Source organism: Plecotus auritus (genome assembly GCF_963455305.1).
Source record: "Plecotus auritus genome assembly, chromosome: 8".
Lineage (NCBI taxonomy): Eukaryota > Metazoa > Chordata > Mammalia > Chiroptera > Vespertilionidae > Plecotus > Plecotus auritus.
In genome coordinates, this window is record NC_137782.1 from 47494497 (window position 1) to 47508640 (window position 14144).

At 38.4% G+C, this 14144-nt stretch overlaps 1 protein-coding gene across 5 annotated transcripts in view; it reads left to right on the forward strand.

Moving 5' to 3' along the window:
* RTTN (rotatin) overlaps nucleotides 1-14144 on the forward strand; it is a 129590-nt gene that overhangs the window by 55868 nt on the left and 59578 nt on the right. For 4 of the 5 annotated variants that reach the window (XR_013961539.1, XM_080686468.1, XM_080686469.1 and 1 more), the window contains 9 exons: nucleotides 1012-1183; nucleotides 2825-2924; nucleotides 4873-4961; nucleotides 5357-5474; nucleotides 6379-6475; nucleotides 7110-7178; nucleotides 10584-10772; nucleotides 11418-11657; nucleotides 12806-12950. Coding sequence is in view for 4 of the 5 variants with exons in the window: in XM_080686468.1 (XP_080542594.1) it covers nucleotides 1012-1183; nucleotides 2825-2924; nucleotides 4873-4961; nucleotides 5357-5474; nucleotides 6379-6475; nucleotides 7110-7178; nucleotides 10584-10772; nucleotides 11418-11657; nucleotides 12806-12950 (1219 nt within the window). In the remaining variant the exon portion in view is untranslated. The remainder of the gene's footprint in view (nucleotides 1-1011; nucleotides 1184-2824; nucleotides 2925-4872; nucleotides 4962-5356; nucleotides 5475-6378; nucleotides 6476-7109; nucleotides 7179-10583; nucleotides 10773-11417; nucleotides 11658-12805; nucleotides 12951-14144) is intronic. The other variant, XM_080686470.1, reaches the window with a different exon arrangement.

A 14144-nucleotide genomic window follows, 5' to 3' on the forward strand; every position in this document is an offset into this window, starting at 1 on the left:
CAGCAATGTATAAATTAGTACCTCCCCTGGAGGTCCGATCTAACTTGGATTCTGCTCATGGATCATTTTTGTGATTGAGAATGATCACTGGACTTGGGGTCAGAATTTAGATTTAATTTGACTTTTTGAAGTTGAATGTGATTTTGACTGATGTTCACAATCTTAGTGAGTTTGTATCTCCATTTGTAATTACTGATTATTCTTTAATTCTGATGTTTAGTAATAAAAATAAAATTGAAAGAATGATTGTAGTTATTCTATATAATAAAGAGGTAATATGCAAATTGACCATAATGCTCTCATAGGATGGCTTCCTACGACCAGGCCGGCAGGGGGGTTAGTGAGGGACGACCAAATGACTGAACAAGCAGGCTGTGTGGGGTGACCAGGCCAGCAGGGGGCTTAGTGAGGGACGACTAAACGACTGAACGAGCAGCCTGTGTGGGACGACCAGGCTGGCAGGGGGGTTAGTGAGGGACAACCAAACGACTGAACAGCAGGCTGTGTGGGGCGACCAGGCCAGTGGGGGGGCCATGAGGGGCCACCAGGCTGGCAGGTGGGGCAGTTAGGGGCAATCAGGCCGGCACACAGAGGCAGTGAGGGGCGATCAGTCCAGCAGGGGGGCCAGTTAGGGGTGACCAAGTAGGCAGGCAGGTGAGCGATTAGGAGCCAGGGGTCCAGGATTGTGAGAGGGATGTCCCGGGATTGGGCCTAAACCAGCAGTCAGACATCCCCCAAGGGGTCCTGGATTGGAGAGGGTGCAGGCTGGGCTGAGGGGACATCCCCCCACTCCCACCGGTGCACGAATTTCATGCACCGGGCCTCTAATACACTAAATATTTTAATAGAAAAAGTAAAATGTTATCAGTAATTTCATTATAAGCATGACTGATTACTGTGTTGATATATAATAACGTGTTGTGGCTGTAGACCTCTGTAGTTTGTAGACATTTGCATGTTACAGCAGATTTGTGGATTGCAGAAGGTTGCCTTGTATACATGTTTCCGCAGGGTCCGTTCACTAGCATTGAAGCTGTTAGTCTGTCATCTTACCAGGGAGGAGGGGGCTGAGAGAAAGCGCCCTTCAATGGATGCCAGAGTTCTTGCCAAAGCTACCAACTTATTTATCGTGAAAAAACCTATTGAACTCAAATTGGATGACAGGAAAGAGCTGATTATTAAGGTAACTTTTGGGTTTATTACTGTGTGGTTGTTTGATACTGAACAGATTAATTTCTTGAGTGTCTACCAAATGCCAGGTACTATGTCCCTTTTCATTTAGTACATATACCACAAATGTAATGAATTTGAATAGTGTCTTAAGAACAACATAAGGCCAATTTAGTGGAAAGAAATTTTGTGTTGACTCTTAAGACCATATGTTACTGACATAAAGCTATTTAGAATTCTTGTTCTCATGTTGGAAATTGTCTACAATAGCTAGAAGAAAAAAGTTCCTATGATAAAGTTTTCAGCCTCTTCAGTGTAAGAGGTAAAAATAATATAGGGGTAAAGGCAGTTTATCTTTTCAGTGTAGAGCAGCCCCCTAAGCTTGTGGTAGCACTGTAGACCCACGTGGAATAGAATTGAGGCAGGATAGTAAGAAGCTAGGAAAATTCCTTGGCAACTGAAATGGGGAAACAGACAGCTGATTCAAATTGGCCCTGCCCAGCATCCTGTCTCACCCACCTCCTTCTCCCCGCACAGTCACTCCCTCAAGCATTTGAGACCTCAGGACAATCCGTTTCTGATTGGCATCAAATAATCTTAGGAACAAAGCCCTGGGTCTGTTAACCACAGAGACAGTCTTAAAATGGGAAACGCGTTCAATGTTCTTTCAACGTGAGTGTTTGGGGCCATCTGATAGCCATGGCAGGAGGATTGGAGAACCTTCCCTGGCTACACTCCAGGTCCTGTTGGGGACTCCCTGAGTCCTAAGCACTGGTGGTCCCTCCTGTGTCCTGAGTGTGGTGGGGAGGAAGGCCAGGAGTGGCCATTCTAGAACTGTCTTGTGAGTACTTAGGGCCAGCAGATAGTGGGTGGGAGAAAGGAGGAGTGTTGTCTTTGTTCTCTTCTTCTCTTCTCCTTCTGAGTTTTGCCAGCTCAGACCCTGTCTTAGCATGGATGTCAGTCACCATCTGGTATGGGGGTGGCTTTGTTGGAGTGCTGGGCAGCAAGTTCCATAGGGCTGCCTTCTTTGTGGTCTCTAAGCGGGAAGAAAGGGACAGGGCCAAGGGAATTGCAGCTGTGGGCTTCTGGAGCAACAGAAGTCCCGAGTCACAAGTCTGGACTGCTCATCTCAGGGTTGCCTATTCCTACCTGCAGGGAGGTTTTCTCTGAAATTCTTTAGGCAGCTAGTGGTCAGGAATGACTTCCTAGCAAAAATATACATTAAGAGGCTTGCCCTAACCGGTTTGGCTCAGTGGATAGAGTGTCGGCCTGCAGACTGAAGGGTCCCAGGTTCGATTCTGGTCAAGGGCATGTGCCTTGGTTGCGGGCACATCCCCAGTAGGGGGTGTGCAGGAGGCAGTTGATCGATGTTTCTCTCTCATTGATGTTTCTAACTATCCCTCTCCTTTCCTCTCTGTAAAAATCAATAAAATACATTTTTTTTTTAAAAAAAGCTCATTGACAGGATGGCTCTTTGTTTGAGGTCCTAAGTTCCTCCCTGACCTAGCACATTATTGTTGCATATTGACATGTAAATATGCCATTTATTTAAGTAAGTTGACTTTGAGCTTTTGTTCTTATGGTATGAACTATCAAATTTTCTTGGAGAATTGGAAGTAGATAAAAATTTTTTTTTTTTTCTTTTGGTTTGCAGTTGGAGACTGTTGAAAAGGTATATGAAATCTTTATCTCAGATGACATTGACCTTGTTTTGAGAAAGTCAGCTGCAGAACAGCTCGCTGTGATCATGCAAGGTAATATCTTTGGTTGCTGTCTTGGGTTGGCAGACATTGGTTGCTGTTGGGCCTGGCCTGTCCTTTTTATAGCCCTTGAGTTAAGAATGGTTTTTACATATTTAAAGAGTTGTTAAAACAAAATGTGGGACACCGTATATGGCCAGAAAAGCTTTACTTATTACCATCTAGCTCTTTATAAAAATACTTTGTTGACCCTGGTCTGCATTATCTTTATTTTACCTGTAGAATGTCACTCGATGGAATTACCTAAGATATTGATCTAATTTCAATAGTAAATTGCATGTTTCTTTCTTAGTTTACCTATTACATGGTAATTTTATTTTGTCCCATCTTTCTTAGAGAAATCAATCAAACAGTATTTTGTGGGAGGGTAAAATAATAATGTACCATGGCTGTATTTTCTTTAAAGGCTTATTTAAAAAAAAAACTTGTAAAATATACAGTTAACTTTGTAGTGTTGTTAGTCTATTCTTTGGATTAGTTTTTTTCTTTTTCCCTATATGTGACATCTGTAACTTACCTTTAATATTTGAGAGAAATGATAACTTTGTACTTACATGAAAAGGTTTTTACTGAGTGGGAAAATGGGGCATGGTTAATATTTCTATCTTGGCATTAGTGGGAATAGGGTGAGAGGAATTTGAAAAAGCATACACAGCCTGCCTGTGGCTTTAATAGTAACACAGACTCTAGAAAATAAATCCCTACAAATGTGGAGAACCTTGACAAAAACGATTCAAAAACTTTTAGAAATAAGTGTTCTTTCAGTATTATTAACATTTCAAAAATATAATTTTGGTATGCACTGTGTTGGGGGGACAGTGGAAACTACTTTTTCAAAAAGTGGCAGCTAAAGATAGTTGGAGTGAAAGCTACTAGTCCAGTATGAATATGTATATTTGTTTGTTTCTCAGTGTATGTATTCATTGAAACTATAGGAGAACAAATTAAGAAAATTTAAATACTTGTAACTAATTTATAAGCAAGTAGATTTTTGGAGCCAGTAATATCTCATGTGTGTCTGTGTGTGTGTCTTAGTCTGTTTGGGCTGCTATACTAGGATACCATAGACCAGGTGACTAATAAACAACAGACATTTGATTCTCACAGTAGTTCTGGAGGCTGGGAGTCCAAGGTCAAGGAGCCAGCAGATCTGGTGTTGGGTGAGGGCATGCTCCCTTGTTCATAGACAGCCTTCTCCCTATGCACTCACCTGCAGAAGGGGTGAGGGAGCTCTCTGAGGCCTCTTTTCTCAGGACAGTATTCCCACTCTTGAGGCCTCCACCTTCACCACCTAATCTCCTCCCAAAGGCCCCACCTCTTAATACCATCACATTGGAGATTATTAGGTTTCTACATATGAATTTTTGGGGCATAAATATTGAGTCCATAGTAGTGCACACACATATATACTTATTAAAAAGTAATTCATATGCTTTGGGAAATATATAGTGTATGTTATAATCCCTTTTATATTTGCTATTAACAATTTGAGGTTAGAGATCTTATTAATAGAAAAATGATCATGTTGTAAGCCATATTTATACATTAACTTGTGAAGAATTCTAAACATTTTGAGTTAATGGATTTAGAGAAAGGAAGAATTGTCAATGAAACAATATAAAGACAATAATTTGTCATATACCAATACAAGGATTCATTTGTATGCATAAAATTCTAGTACTTTTCAGAGTGAACTAGTTAATTTAATTATTCTTTTTTAACAGGTTTATTTTTTACAGTTCAGGAGTCAGATCTGCTTGTTACTTAATAGTTTTTAAATTGTTCAGAGGTATATTAAAGAAAAAGTTTAAAGTTTTATCTTCTAATTTTAAGACGAGGTGTAAATATTTTTAATAGTTTGCAAGTTATGTGGCTATCTGTTCTATGTTATTAAAACTACAGAAAATGTTCTTTAACTTTTAGTAACTTTTTTTGTCTACAGATATTAAAATGCATGCTGTGGTGAAAAAGTTGTGCTTAATTGACAAGATAATTGAGTATTTAAATGAATGTGTGGGTGAGGATGGTGAGGTAAGACTACTGCACATGTAGACATATTTTTACAGATTGGTATTTTTATTAACCAGATCCTAAAGTGAATTCAGCTGAGTTTGCATTAGTCCTTGGAGTTTAAGTCCTGACACCCATTACCTTGTTCGTTTGTTTATTTCTAAGAGTGGGACCTCTGTAAAGAAAAACTAATCTTAATATTTCTATATGATGTATAAACCTGAGTATATACAAAGCTTATTTTCAGTGGAAAATAATCTTAATATATGTTTGCATTTTTGTTTCACACAATTTTGATAAAGCATACAATTTAGAATGAGATAATAATAAGACTATGATAAGATAATACTAGAGTCTGTTTTAGCTCACCTTAGAATTAATGCACATAGAGTAACTGTGTGTTTCCATCTGGCCAGCTGATAGAATGTCTGATCCAGCCCAGCCTCACACTCCTGAGGAAGGTTCTCTGTGCGGACCCAGGCGCCCGTGTTTCCCTCGCACAGCAGGCTTCTCTGCTGACCCTGCTGTTCAGAGGTAAATAAGACACGTTCTGCTAATAGTGAAATCAGTCTTAAGCTTTAAGTGGTATTGTTTAACTGTAGGAAACATTTACTTTCCATTTAACTTACAGAATAGCAAACTTTTTAAATCACTGAAACCCATTGCAATAGAAAGTGTTCAGTACTTTTGTGGAAGCTTCCTGGTAACCCTGTTACTGAGTAGACCCTGGAGCTGGGAGAGGCTGACACCTTCTATTGTTCTGTGCACATTGATGGAGCTGTTCTTTGGAGCTCAGATAGTACCTGTTGTCTGTAAAGAGAGAGCTGTGGCTGCAGTCACTACTGCCTTCTTTCCAGCATCTGCTTCCTCAGCCTTGTTTGTTTATGCCTTTACATCCTGAACCTTTGGTGTGATATCTGATTATGTTGTTAAATGAGCATTAAGAGTGGCTTGTAATGGTCAAGACATACAAACCAAAACAACACTAGCACAAATACAACATTTTAAAGTCAAAAGTCCAAGTTCTATGATTATATGTTTATAGGAAAGGGCAGACAGATATTGAGATCTTTCAGTGAGCAAACTTTAGCCAAACCTTTATACTTGGCAAACCTTCTTAGACCCTGGATCAGTTTGCTTCTGATGAACTGAAAGTGGCCTGTGCCCAGTGAGTGGGTATGGTTCCTGCACCAGCAACGTCTGTGTCTCTGGGAGTCAAAAGCTCCTCCCACACCTACCAAGCAGACACTGTTGTCGCAGCCTCCAGCTGATGCACATACACTGCACATTAGAGGGCCACTGTGTTAGTAATGTCAGCTTATCTGTCAACGTTGCCTTTCTCTGAGAATGGCATCTCTTCCCTTCCAGTTAAGATATTTTAAATTTGAAGTTCATCCTTTCTAATATTTCATAACATTATGCTTCTTTTATTTCTCAGTTTCCTTGATATTTCATGAAGATTGTACTGTGGTGACTGAAGTTGGGGCATTATTTTGCCTCCTATTATTTGATGAAGTATCAAGAATGGATATGTGGTAAGCGCTAAGACTTAGAAAGTTTTTTTACTCTCAATTATTTATCTAAGGTTTCTGATGCAATCTTATATCAACACAGAAATTTCTAACTTATGAAGCTTATGCTATCCATGGTAGATATACCTCGGATGATTTTGGGTTTGAGTAAGCAGTACTAAAAACCCATTTACTCAAAAAGTCACCCTGAACTTTTGTTTTTGAACATTATGAACTACAAAATTTTAAATTACTGCAGTAATTTTTGTTAGTAATACATTTTTCAGTACTCCCAATTTTGCTTGTTTTTCTTTAATATTTTATTGAAAAAAAAAATCCTTTAGGAAGATGTTTAGGATGATAATATCTGTTTACCACTGAGCTTGAGCAGGGTCATCAGGAGAGGGCACCAGACCCATCTGCCAGTCCAGCATCCGCATGGTATGAATCATTTATCATATGGACTTCTAAAGAAAAGCAGAATTTACTCTTCATAAGCAAATCCAGGAAGTAGCAAATTTGTTAAGACTACACTAAATGATAGAACCAGTTGCACCTTGTGAGTTAAGTTTCAGTCAGGGAAGTGAGACAAGCTGTATTGTTTGACAAAGCTGTGGTCCACTCATCTGTTTCCTCTTGTGTTTTCTTTACGAACCAGGTCTGTTATTCCTCCCCGTCAACCTGCTTCGCCATCAGTCTTCAGTTTGCCGGTTTCCATTTTTAGAAGGTGACATATTTCTGTCTTTTTTGTTCTTGAAGGAGAACTATTGTTACAGAAATGGACATCAGAATCTGTCAGTCTGTCACAGTTTTCACCTAGCATTTAAACCATGTGACTACAGTGTTTGAATGTTCCCTTCACAGTGACTATACCTCTCCAGATGTTTCTACAGAAAGGTTGGAAGAACTAGACAGTGAACACTGGCATAACTTCCAGCCTAGATTTAGCAGTTGTTAACTCATGGGCCTCCTCTCTCTTACTCTCTCATATATTTATTTATATGTAATTTTCCCCCTCCTAACCTCCTAAGTAAACTTCAGACATACTTTCATTTCCCTCCTAATTATTCTAGCATGTACCTCATTAAATCTTAAATTAAGGGCATTTTCCTACATAACCACTGTACATACAACATGCACAAAGTATACAAATTATGAGTATTGTTGATAAATTTTTCCAAATATTCCATGTAACTACCATGCAGATAAGATAAGGAACATTGCCAGCAATCTAGGAAACCCCTTCATGCTCCTTCATTACTTTCCACCACCCACATAGGTAATTCCATCTTAATTTCTGTTACTGTATGTTATTTTTGCTGGTTTTGCACTTTATAAATAGGGTATATTTTTGTGTTCAGCTTCTTTTGCTCCACGTGCAAAGATTTGCCTGTCGGTCATTTCCATTGCTCTCTAGGGTTCAGTGTAAGAATGTGCAGCAATGAATTTGTAATTCTGTCACCGATGGGCATGTGCTTTGAACACACATGGGTCAGAGGGTATTTATATGTTTAGTAGATGCTTTCAAACAGTATTGCATGTGGCTGTAGTAGTTTCCGTTCCCAGTAGCAGTGTGAGTGTCAGCTGCTCCACACTCTCACCAGCGCAGGTATTTGCATCACCCACTCTTTTTTTCTTTGTATAAGAATGTTCATAACACCCTGGTCAGTTTGGCTCAGTGGGTAGGGCATTAGCCTATGGACTGAAGGGTCCCAGGTTCGATTCTGGTCAGGGCACATGCCCATGTTGCGGGCTTGATCCACAGTAGGGGGGTTGCAGGAGGCAGCCGATCAATGATTCTCTCTCATCATTGATGTTTCTCTCCCTCTCTTTCCTCTCTGAAATCAATTAAAATATATTAAAAAAAAGAATGTTCATAACAGCTTTGCTGATAGTAGCCAAAAGCAAGAAACATTCCACACGTCTAACAATAGGAAGAATTAATAAGTGAACTGTGCTATATTCATACAATTGTACACAATCTATGGAAACTATTCTTCACACAACAACTGAGTCTCATAGACCTAATGTTGAGTGAAAGAAACCACAAAAGGGCATATATTGTAGATTCCATTTACTTAAAGTTCTTCAACAGATAAAGTTGACCTATGGTGAGAGAAGTCAGAACAGTAGTTACCTCTTGGAAGAGGGTAAGGAGAGTAATTAATTTACAAGAAAAGGAGAAAAATAAACTTCCTGAGATGTTGAATATGTTCTATATTTTATTCTGGGTGGTAGTTACACATGAATACATATATAAAAATCCATCAGGCTGTATACTTAAAATTGTGTATTTTAAAGGTAAGTAAATTATATTTTCTAATTTTCACTGTCGTATGATATTCTGTTGTTAGACTCTAGTACAGTTTGTTCCTTTTCCTGTCAGAGTATTTGAGTTGATCCTGTGTTTTTGCTGCACTATACAATCCTGTAAACATTATTGTATACTAGTAGTATGACTCCTGATATGTGTGCAAGAATTCCTCTTGGACACATTCTTAGGAGTGAAATGTCTTGATTGTAGACATCACCCACTCTTCATGGTCTTTGGGTTTGGCTAAATAATAAAATACACAATTGCAGTAGGTCATACTTAGAATGAGATGACATGTGTGGTGCTGGGCGCTGTCTTGGCATAGAAGCCCTGTGTCCCACTAGAAAAGATGATCTGTGGTCAGTGTGCCCAAGCCTGCTCTCCAGGTCCCCACAGCATGTCACGGAGCTATAGCACTCGGTGCTCAGAACTGTGGCTTCCCGCTCTCCCACATCTCCCAGTACAGATGCAGGGAGTCATCCTCACTCTCAGCAGAGCAGCTTAGTAAGATTGTTGACATTCTACATCTTTATGGTTGTCCAGTTGTCAGGAGCCAGAGAGTTTGCTCAAGACCATATTTGTCCACAGGGGAAAAAAAAGGGCTTTGTTATGCCTTTACTCACAGTAATGTTATTTTTAAAATCGTTGCCTATCTGGTAGATGTGTAGTGGTTTCTAAAACTGGTCATGATGTAGTACCCTTTGCTTTTTATTATTTTCTTCCTTCTACCTTCCTTAGGTTTAATTTGCAGTTCATGTTCTAACTATTAAAGGATTGTCCTTTGATTGACAGCCTCACCTCTTTTCCTTTAGTACCAGTCCTATCAAGTAGGCTCCTGTTCTGGGTCCTTTCCACTTAGCCCCATGAGTCTTTTACTACTTTCTTCTTTCTGGCACAAAGAGATGTCCCAGGTTCACCTTCAATTTCCCTGTCTCAAATCTATCATTAGCCATTTCTCTAAGGAGCCCTGGTTACTTTTGTGGAAAATTCCAATTTTTAAAAAGCATTATTTTTACTTAAATTATCATTCTGATTTCTATATAGAGAACTCTACCTTAGCCTCTTTTATTGCGATGCATGAAATAAAAAAGCACACAAAAGTTCCCTATAGAAATCTTACCTGATTGTATTTATCTAACATTAGTCATAAATACATGAACTAGGGATGCGGGATATGCTTTATTAGCAAAATTATTCTTTAACATTTGAACAAGCTAGGCATTGCTGTTCTGTTAAACAGTATTAAATTAACATTGATTGGTTTAAGAGATGTATATGGCTGTGAATCTGTTTTTAGATCTAAAAATATTTCTGGGTTCTCTTGGTGACACACAGTGATTAAGTGTATTGGTGTTGCAATTATGTTCTCAAGTGAAAACATAATTCTGTCAGGCCGTGATTCTGTCACTTGGTCATAGTGACTCATTTTAAATATCTGTAAAATGGGTATCACATCGCCATGGCATATAACTGAATAAATGGTAGATACTATACAGTGTTTTACATAAAGTAGGCATTCATATTTGGCTGAAAACCTGTTATGTATGGTTCACTGTAGCCATAGGACTTAGTTTCAAAGGGCATTAGTTAAATCTGCAAACAAGGCTGATACAATATGGAATATGGTAAATTCACAGGAAAGAGTTTAATATAATGATTTTGGGAGGTTAGAAGAGGTAAAAGAAAAATTGGAAACTGATCTCTGGATTGCTGTAGAATGGGAGGCACAGAACTAGCTCTCATTTGTGGCTTATCCTTTTGAGAGGCATTTAAGAACTTAAAATATTTTAATTATTGTATACATTTTTTTTTTTTTAGGTATCACCTACCAGTACATGTTCTTGGCCACCATGCTGTGAGTCCTTATTCCATAGTGTTGCCGTTATCTGCTGATTGTTTGGCCTTGAAGCCAGTCTCAGATATGCTTCGAATAGCTTGGAACCTCTCATGGTATCATGGGACTGAGAATCTGTTGAAGCAAGTGGACTCTGAAACGAAAATCCAAGAGTAAGCTGTTACATTTAGTTGAAAAAGTATTTACATTTACCTAGTTAGGCTTTATTTTTCCTTTAGATCAAGTAGGTTTTTTGTTTGTTTGTTTTTTTACTTACTGTCATCTGCTCCTGCTTTTGCACTGAAGGTGATAATTTTTACTTTGTTTTAAAGATTACATTACTTTGTTCATTACTTTTTAAAAACTATCATACAAGAGAAGTACATTAAAAAACAAAGAGCACCTATGCTGTTTTAGAGATTATACAGAGTATGTTTTAGTTAATTGATGTAAATCACTAGGAAAAGTGCTCTGGATCCGAGTAAAAGATCAGTAAATATATGTAAGAGTGTTGTTATGACTGGGATGATGATGATGATTGCTTCTGAATATCTTATTATTCTAATCTGTCAGTTCTTCCTTATTTGAGTGAAAATTACTTTATGGTTGTGTAAGTAGGAAAATGTCAATGTAAATACTTAGGATACTAGTATAAAAGCCTAATATTGGCAAATACACACCAGATTTTCTTTGGGCTGTGAATCAACCTTTAATTAAAAGAAAATGAAGATAAAACAATTTTTGGGTAAGAGTTTATAATAAAAGGAGCTTTTATTTAAATAGCTTTATGTCACTCTTTCTTTTTTCAATTTGTATAGATTCTTAGACACATTGAAGTTATCCTCAGAGGACATCCTTACTCTGAAGGTGACGCACACCGCCAGGAGCCTGCAGGACTGTCTCCATGCCGTCGTTCAGGCTGCCACCCATAGAGAAGTGAGGGCTGCTGTCACCAGCATGAGTTTTTACTTTCTGAATGATAGATTGTCTTTCAAGGGGGGCACTGGCCCATGTGGGGCTGCCTTGAAGTCCTTGGCTTGGCACACCGCACTAAACAGGTCAGTGTAAGCTCAAGTCTACCCCTTGCAGAGACCTGGACTGAATTGTGTTTGGGTCCATCTTCATACCTTTGAAGATAAGAGCGTGTATAATGAGAGAAATGCTTTTATAGAAAGAAAAACCTCAGGATTTTTGTCACCTGCAATAAATATCTAATAACAGCAAAAGAGAAAAAAAAAAAAAAACTGAATCACTGCATTTTAGAAGGAATTACTAATAAACTTACAGCAATTTTTAAAATATCCTTATGGAAAATTTTGTTATCTTATAAAAGTAAATGACTAGGCTAAAACATGAATGAACAAACAGAATGTTTATTCCTGCCCATATTATAAATAACTCAGAACATCAGAGGATTGGTGAATAGGTTTGGTACTCCTGTAGCAGGCTGTTTTATTTTATTTTGCTCTTTTTTCCTCCCCTAAGTATATGATATCATTTTTCTTTTTACCGTGAATTTCATGAAGTTGATTGCCCAATGTGCAAGTTCATTAGTAGCTATGGGAAAGGCTCTAGCTCATCGATACAGCATGTTTAACTGGCAGCAGATGGTTGCTGCACTTGAAACCAATAAGACTGAGAAGCAGCGATTGGCAGCAGTTTTACATTTTAGCCCATGTGACTCTAGTAGAACATGGGTAACTTTCTCATTAAACATGAAATTTGCTAACTCCTTTATTTAGGTCAGCTGTCACAATTTGATTTTGCTTTTCCGATGGCATGCTGGAGCCAGCCAGTACTGCCTTGTGAGAGAGCCGATGCTTACATTGTCTGGAGTTTTGCAAGTTAGTTGGTTTAAAGAGAGCCACTCTTTAACATTAAATTATGCAAACTTACAATTAAATAAGTTAATGAAAATAAACGTATGATTATACAAAAGTTATTACTTCCCAATTATTTTACAACACTTCCCTATTATCTCTGCTCGAGTTTATTTGTACTTATTACATCTATGATAAAGGCTGCTGTGCATGTCTGCACAGCTGTGTGTCACACTGTGGCTTGCAGTTTGCCATGGAGGTATTTACACTATGGAAATGGGCAAACACAACATGTCAGCATGCCACTTTTCAGCTGATGGCTAAGTATTTATCAACACACCTCTTTTAAGAGCTAGCAACCATAATTATTGTCTTCTTTGTTATAGGTTTTTACAAGTGCTTCCTGCTTGCATTGAAGATGAGAAACTGCTAATAGATATCGTACATTTTTTAAATAAGTTATTGAAGGAGCAAAGAAAAAATACATCAGTGGAACTTCTAAACTGGCTTCTAGAATTACTTCTTAGACCGGTAAGTGTTGTTAAGGAATTTGCATTTTAGGTGCAACAAGTGATTTATTTGAAAATCATTAATACTATATTATGGAAAAGTAAAATATTCATATAGCCTTGCTAAGTGAAGTGCTACTCATGTTGTATTAGAGGGCTCATAGCAACGTGGCCTTCTTGATGTTGTGAACAGTTGTATTAAATTAAAAGTCTATAGATGAATGGGACTTTCAGTCTTGCTGTTTATAAAACCTATTCTCACGGAGTTTTCTGCTGCAGCTGTATTTTCAAGTGGGGATCTTGGGGGTGGGGGAGTGCAAATAGGCATGTGAGAGGCAGGGAGCCAAGCCAGATGGAGGCAGTGAGGGTATGTGAAGGTGTGGGTGGCAAGAGTGAATCCAGAGGTGCTCAGGCTTTAATGTATGTTTATCCTAAGGAAAACTTGCCAAGAGGCTAGCTCACTATGTACTGTTGGTTTATGTGTTGTTTTTTTCAAATGCCATATGAATTTACTTAACCCAGCAAAAATAAACCTTTTTGCAAGTAATCACACATAAATAACCCCCCACATAAAAATTTGAAAAGAGGGCCTAAATTGATAAAGAAGATAATAGACATTATAAGACACAAATATTTTAGAGAGAGTGGAAGGGAGAGGGAAAGATAGAGAGAGAGTGAAACATTGATGTGAGCAAGACACATTGATTGGTTGCCTCCTGCACTTGCTCGACCAGGGCTGGGGATCGAGCATGCAACCAAGGTATGTACCTTTGACTGAAATCGAACCTGGTAGGTACCCTTTAAGTCCACGGGCCAATGCTCTATCCACTGAGCCAGACTGGCTAGGGCTATTACAAACATTTTAATTCTAAGGCACTTTGGGAATTTGTTGCACCACTAATCCATATTTTCATATAATATATTTTGTTAATATATAAAAGCCTAGAAGTGGTGAGTTTGAACACCTTTCTTGACAGAATGAGTTTTTGATGGAGGTTTGTAAAAGTGGGACCATAATTTTTTTAGGGGTGGCTATTCAGAACTACACTGCATATGTCTCTTTTTTGGCCACTTTCACAGGCACATGTGCATGCAGAGTTCATGGGGGGCATTGCACATTCTACTGTTGTAGTTTGCTGATGGGTGGAAAATGGGATATGATGGATGGAAACTGTGTGCTTAAAGAAAATGAACCGTCATTACAGAAATTGTTGCC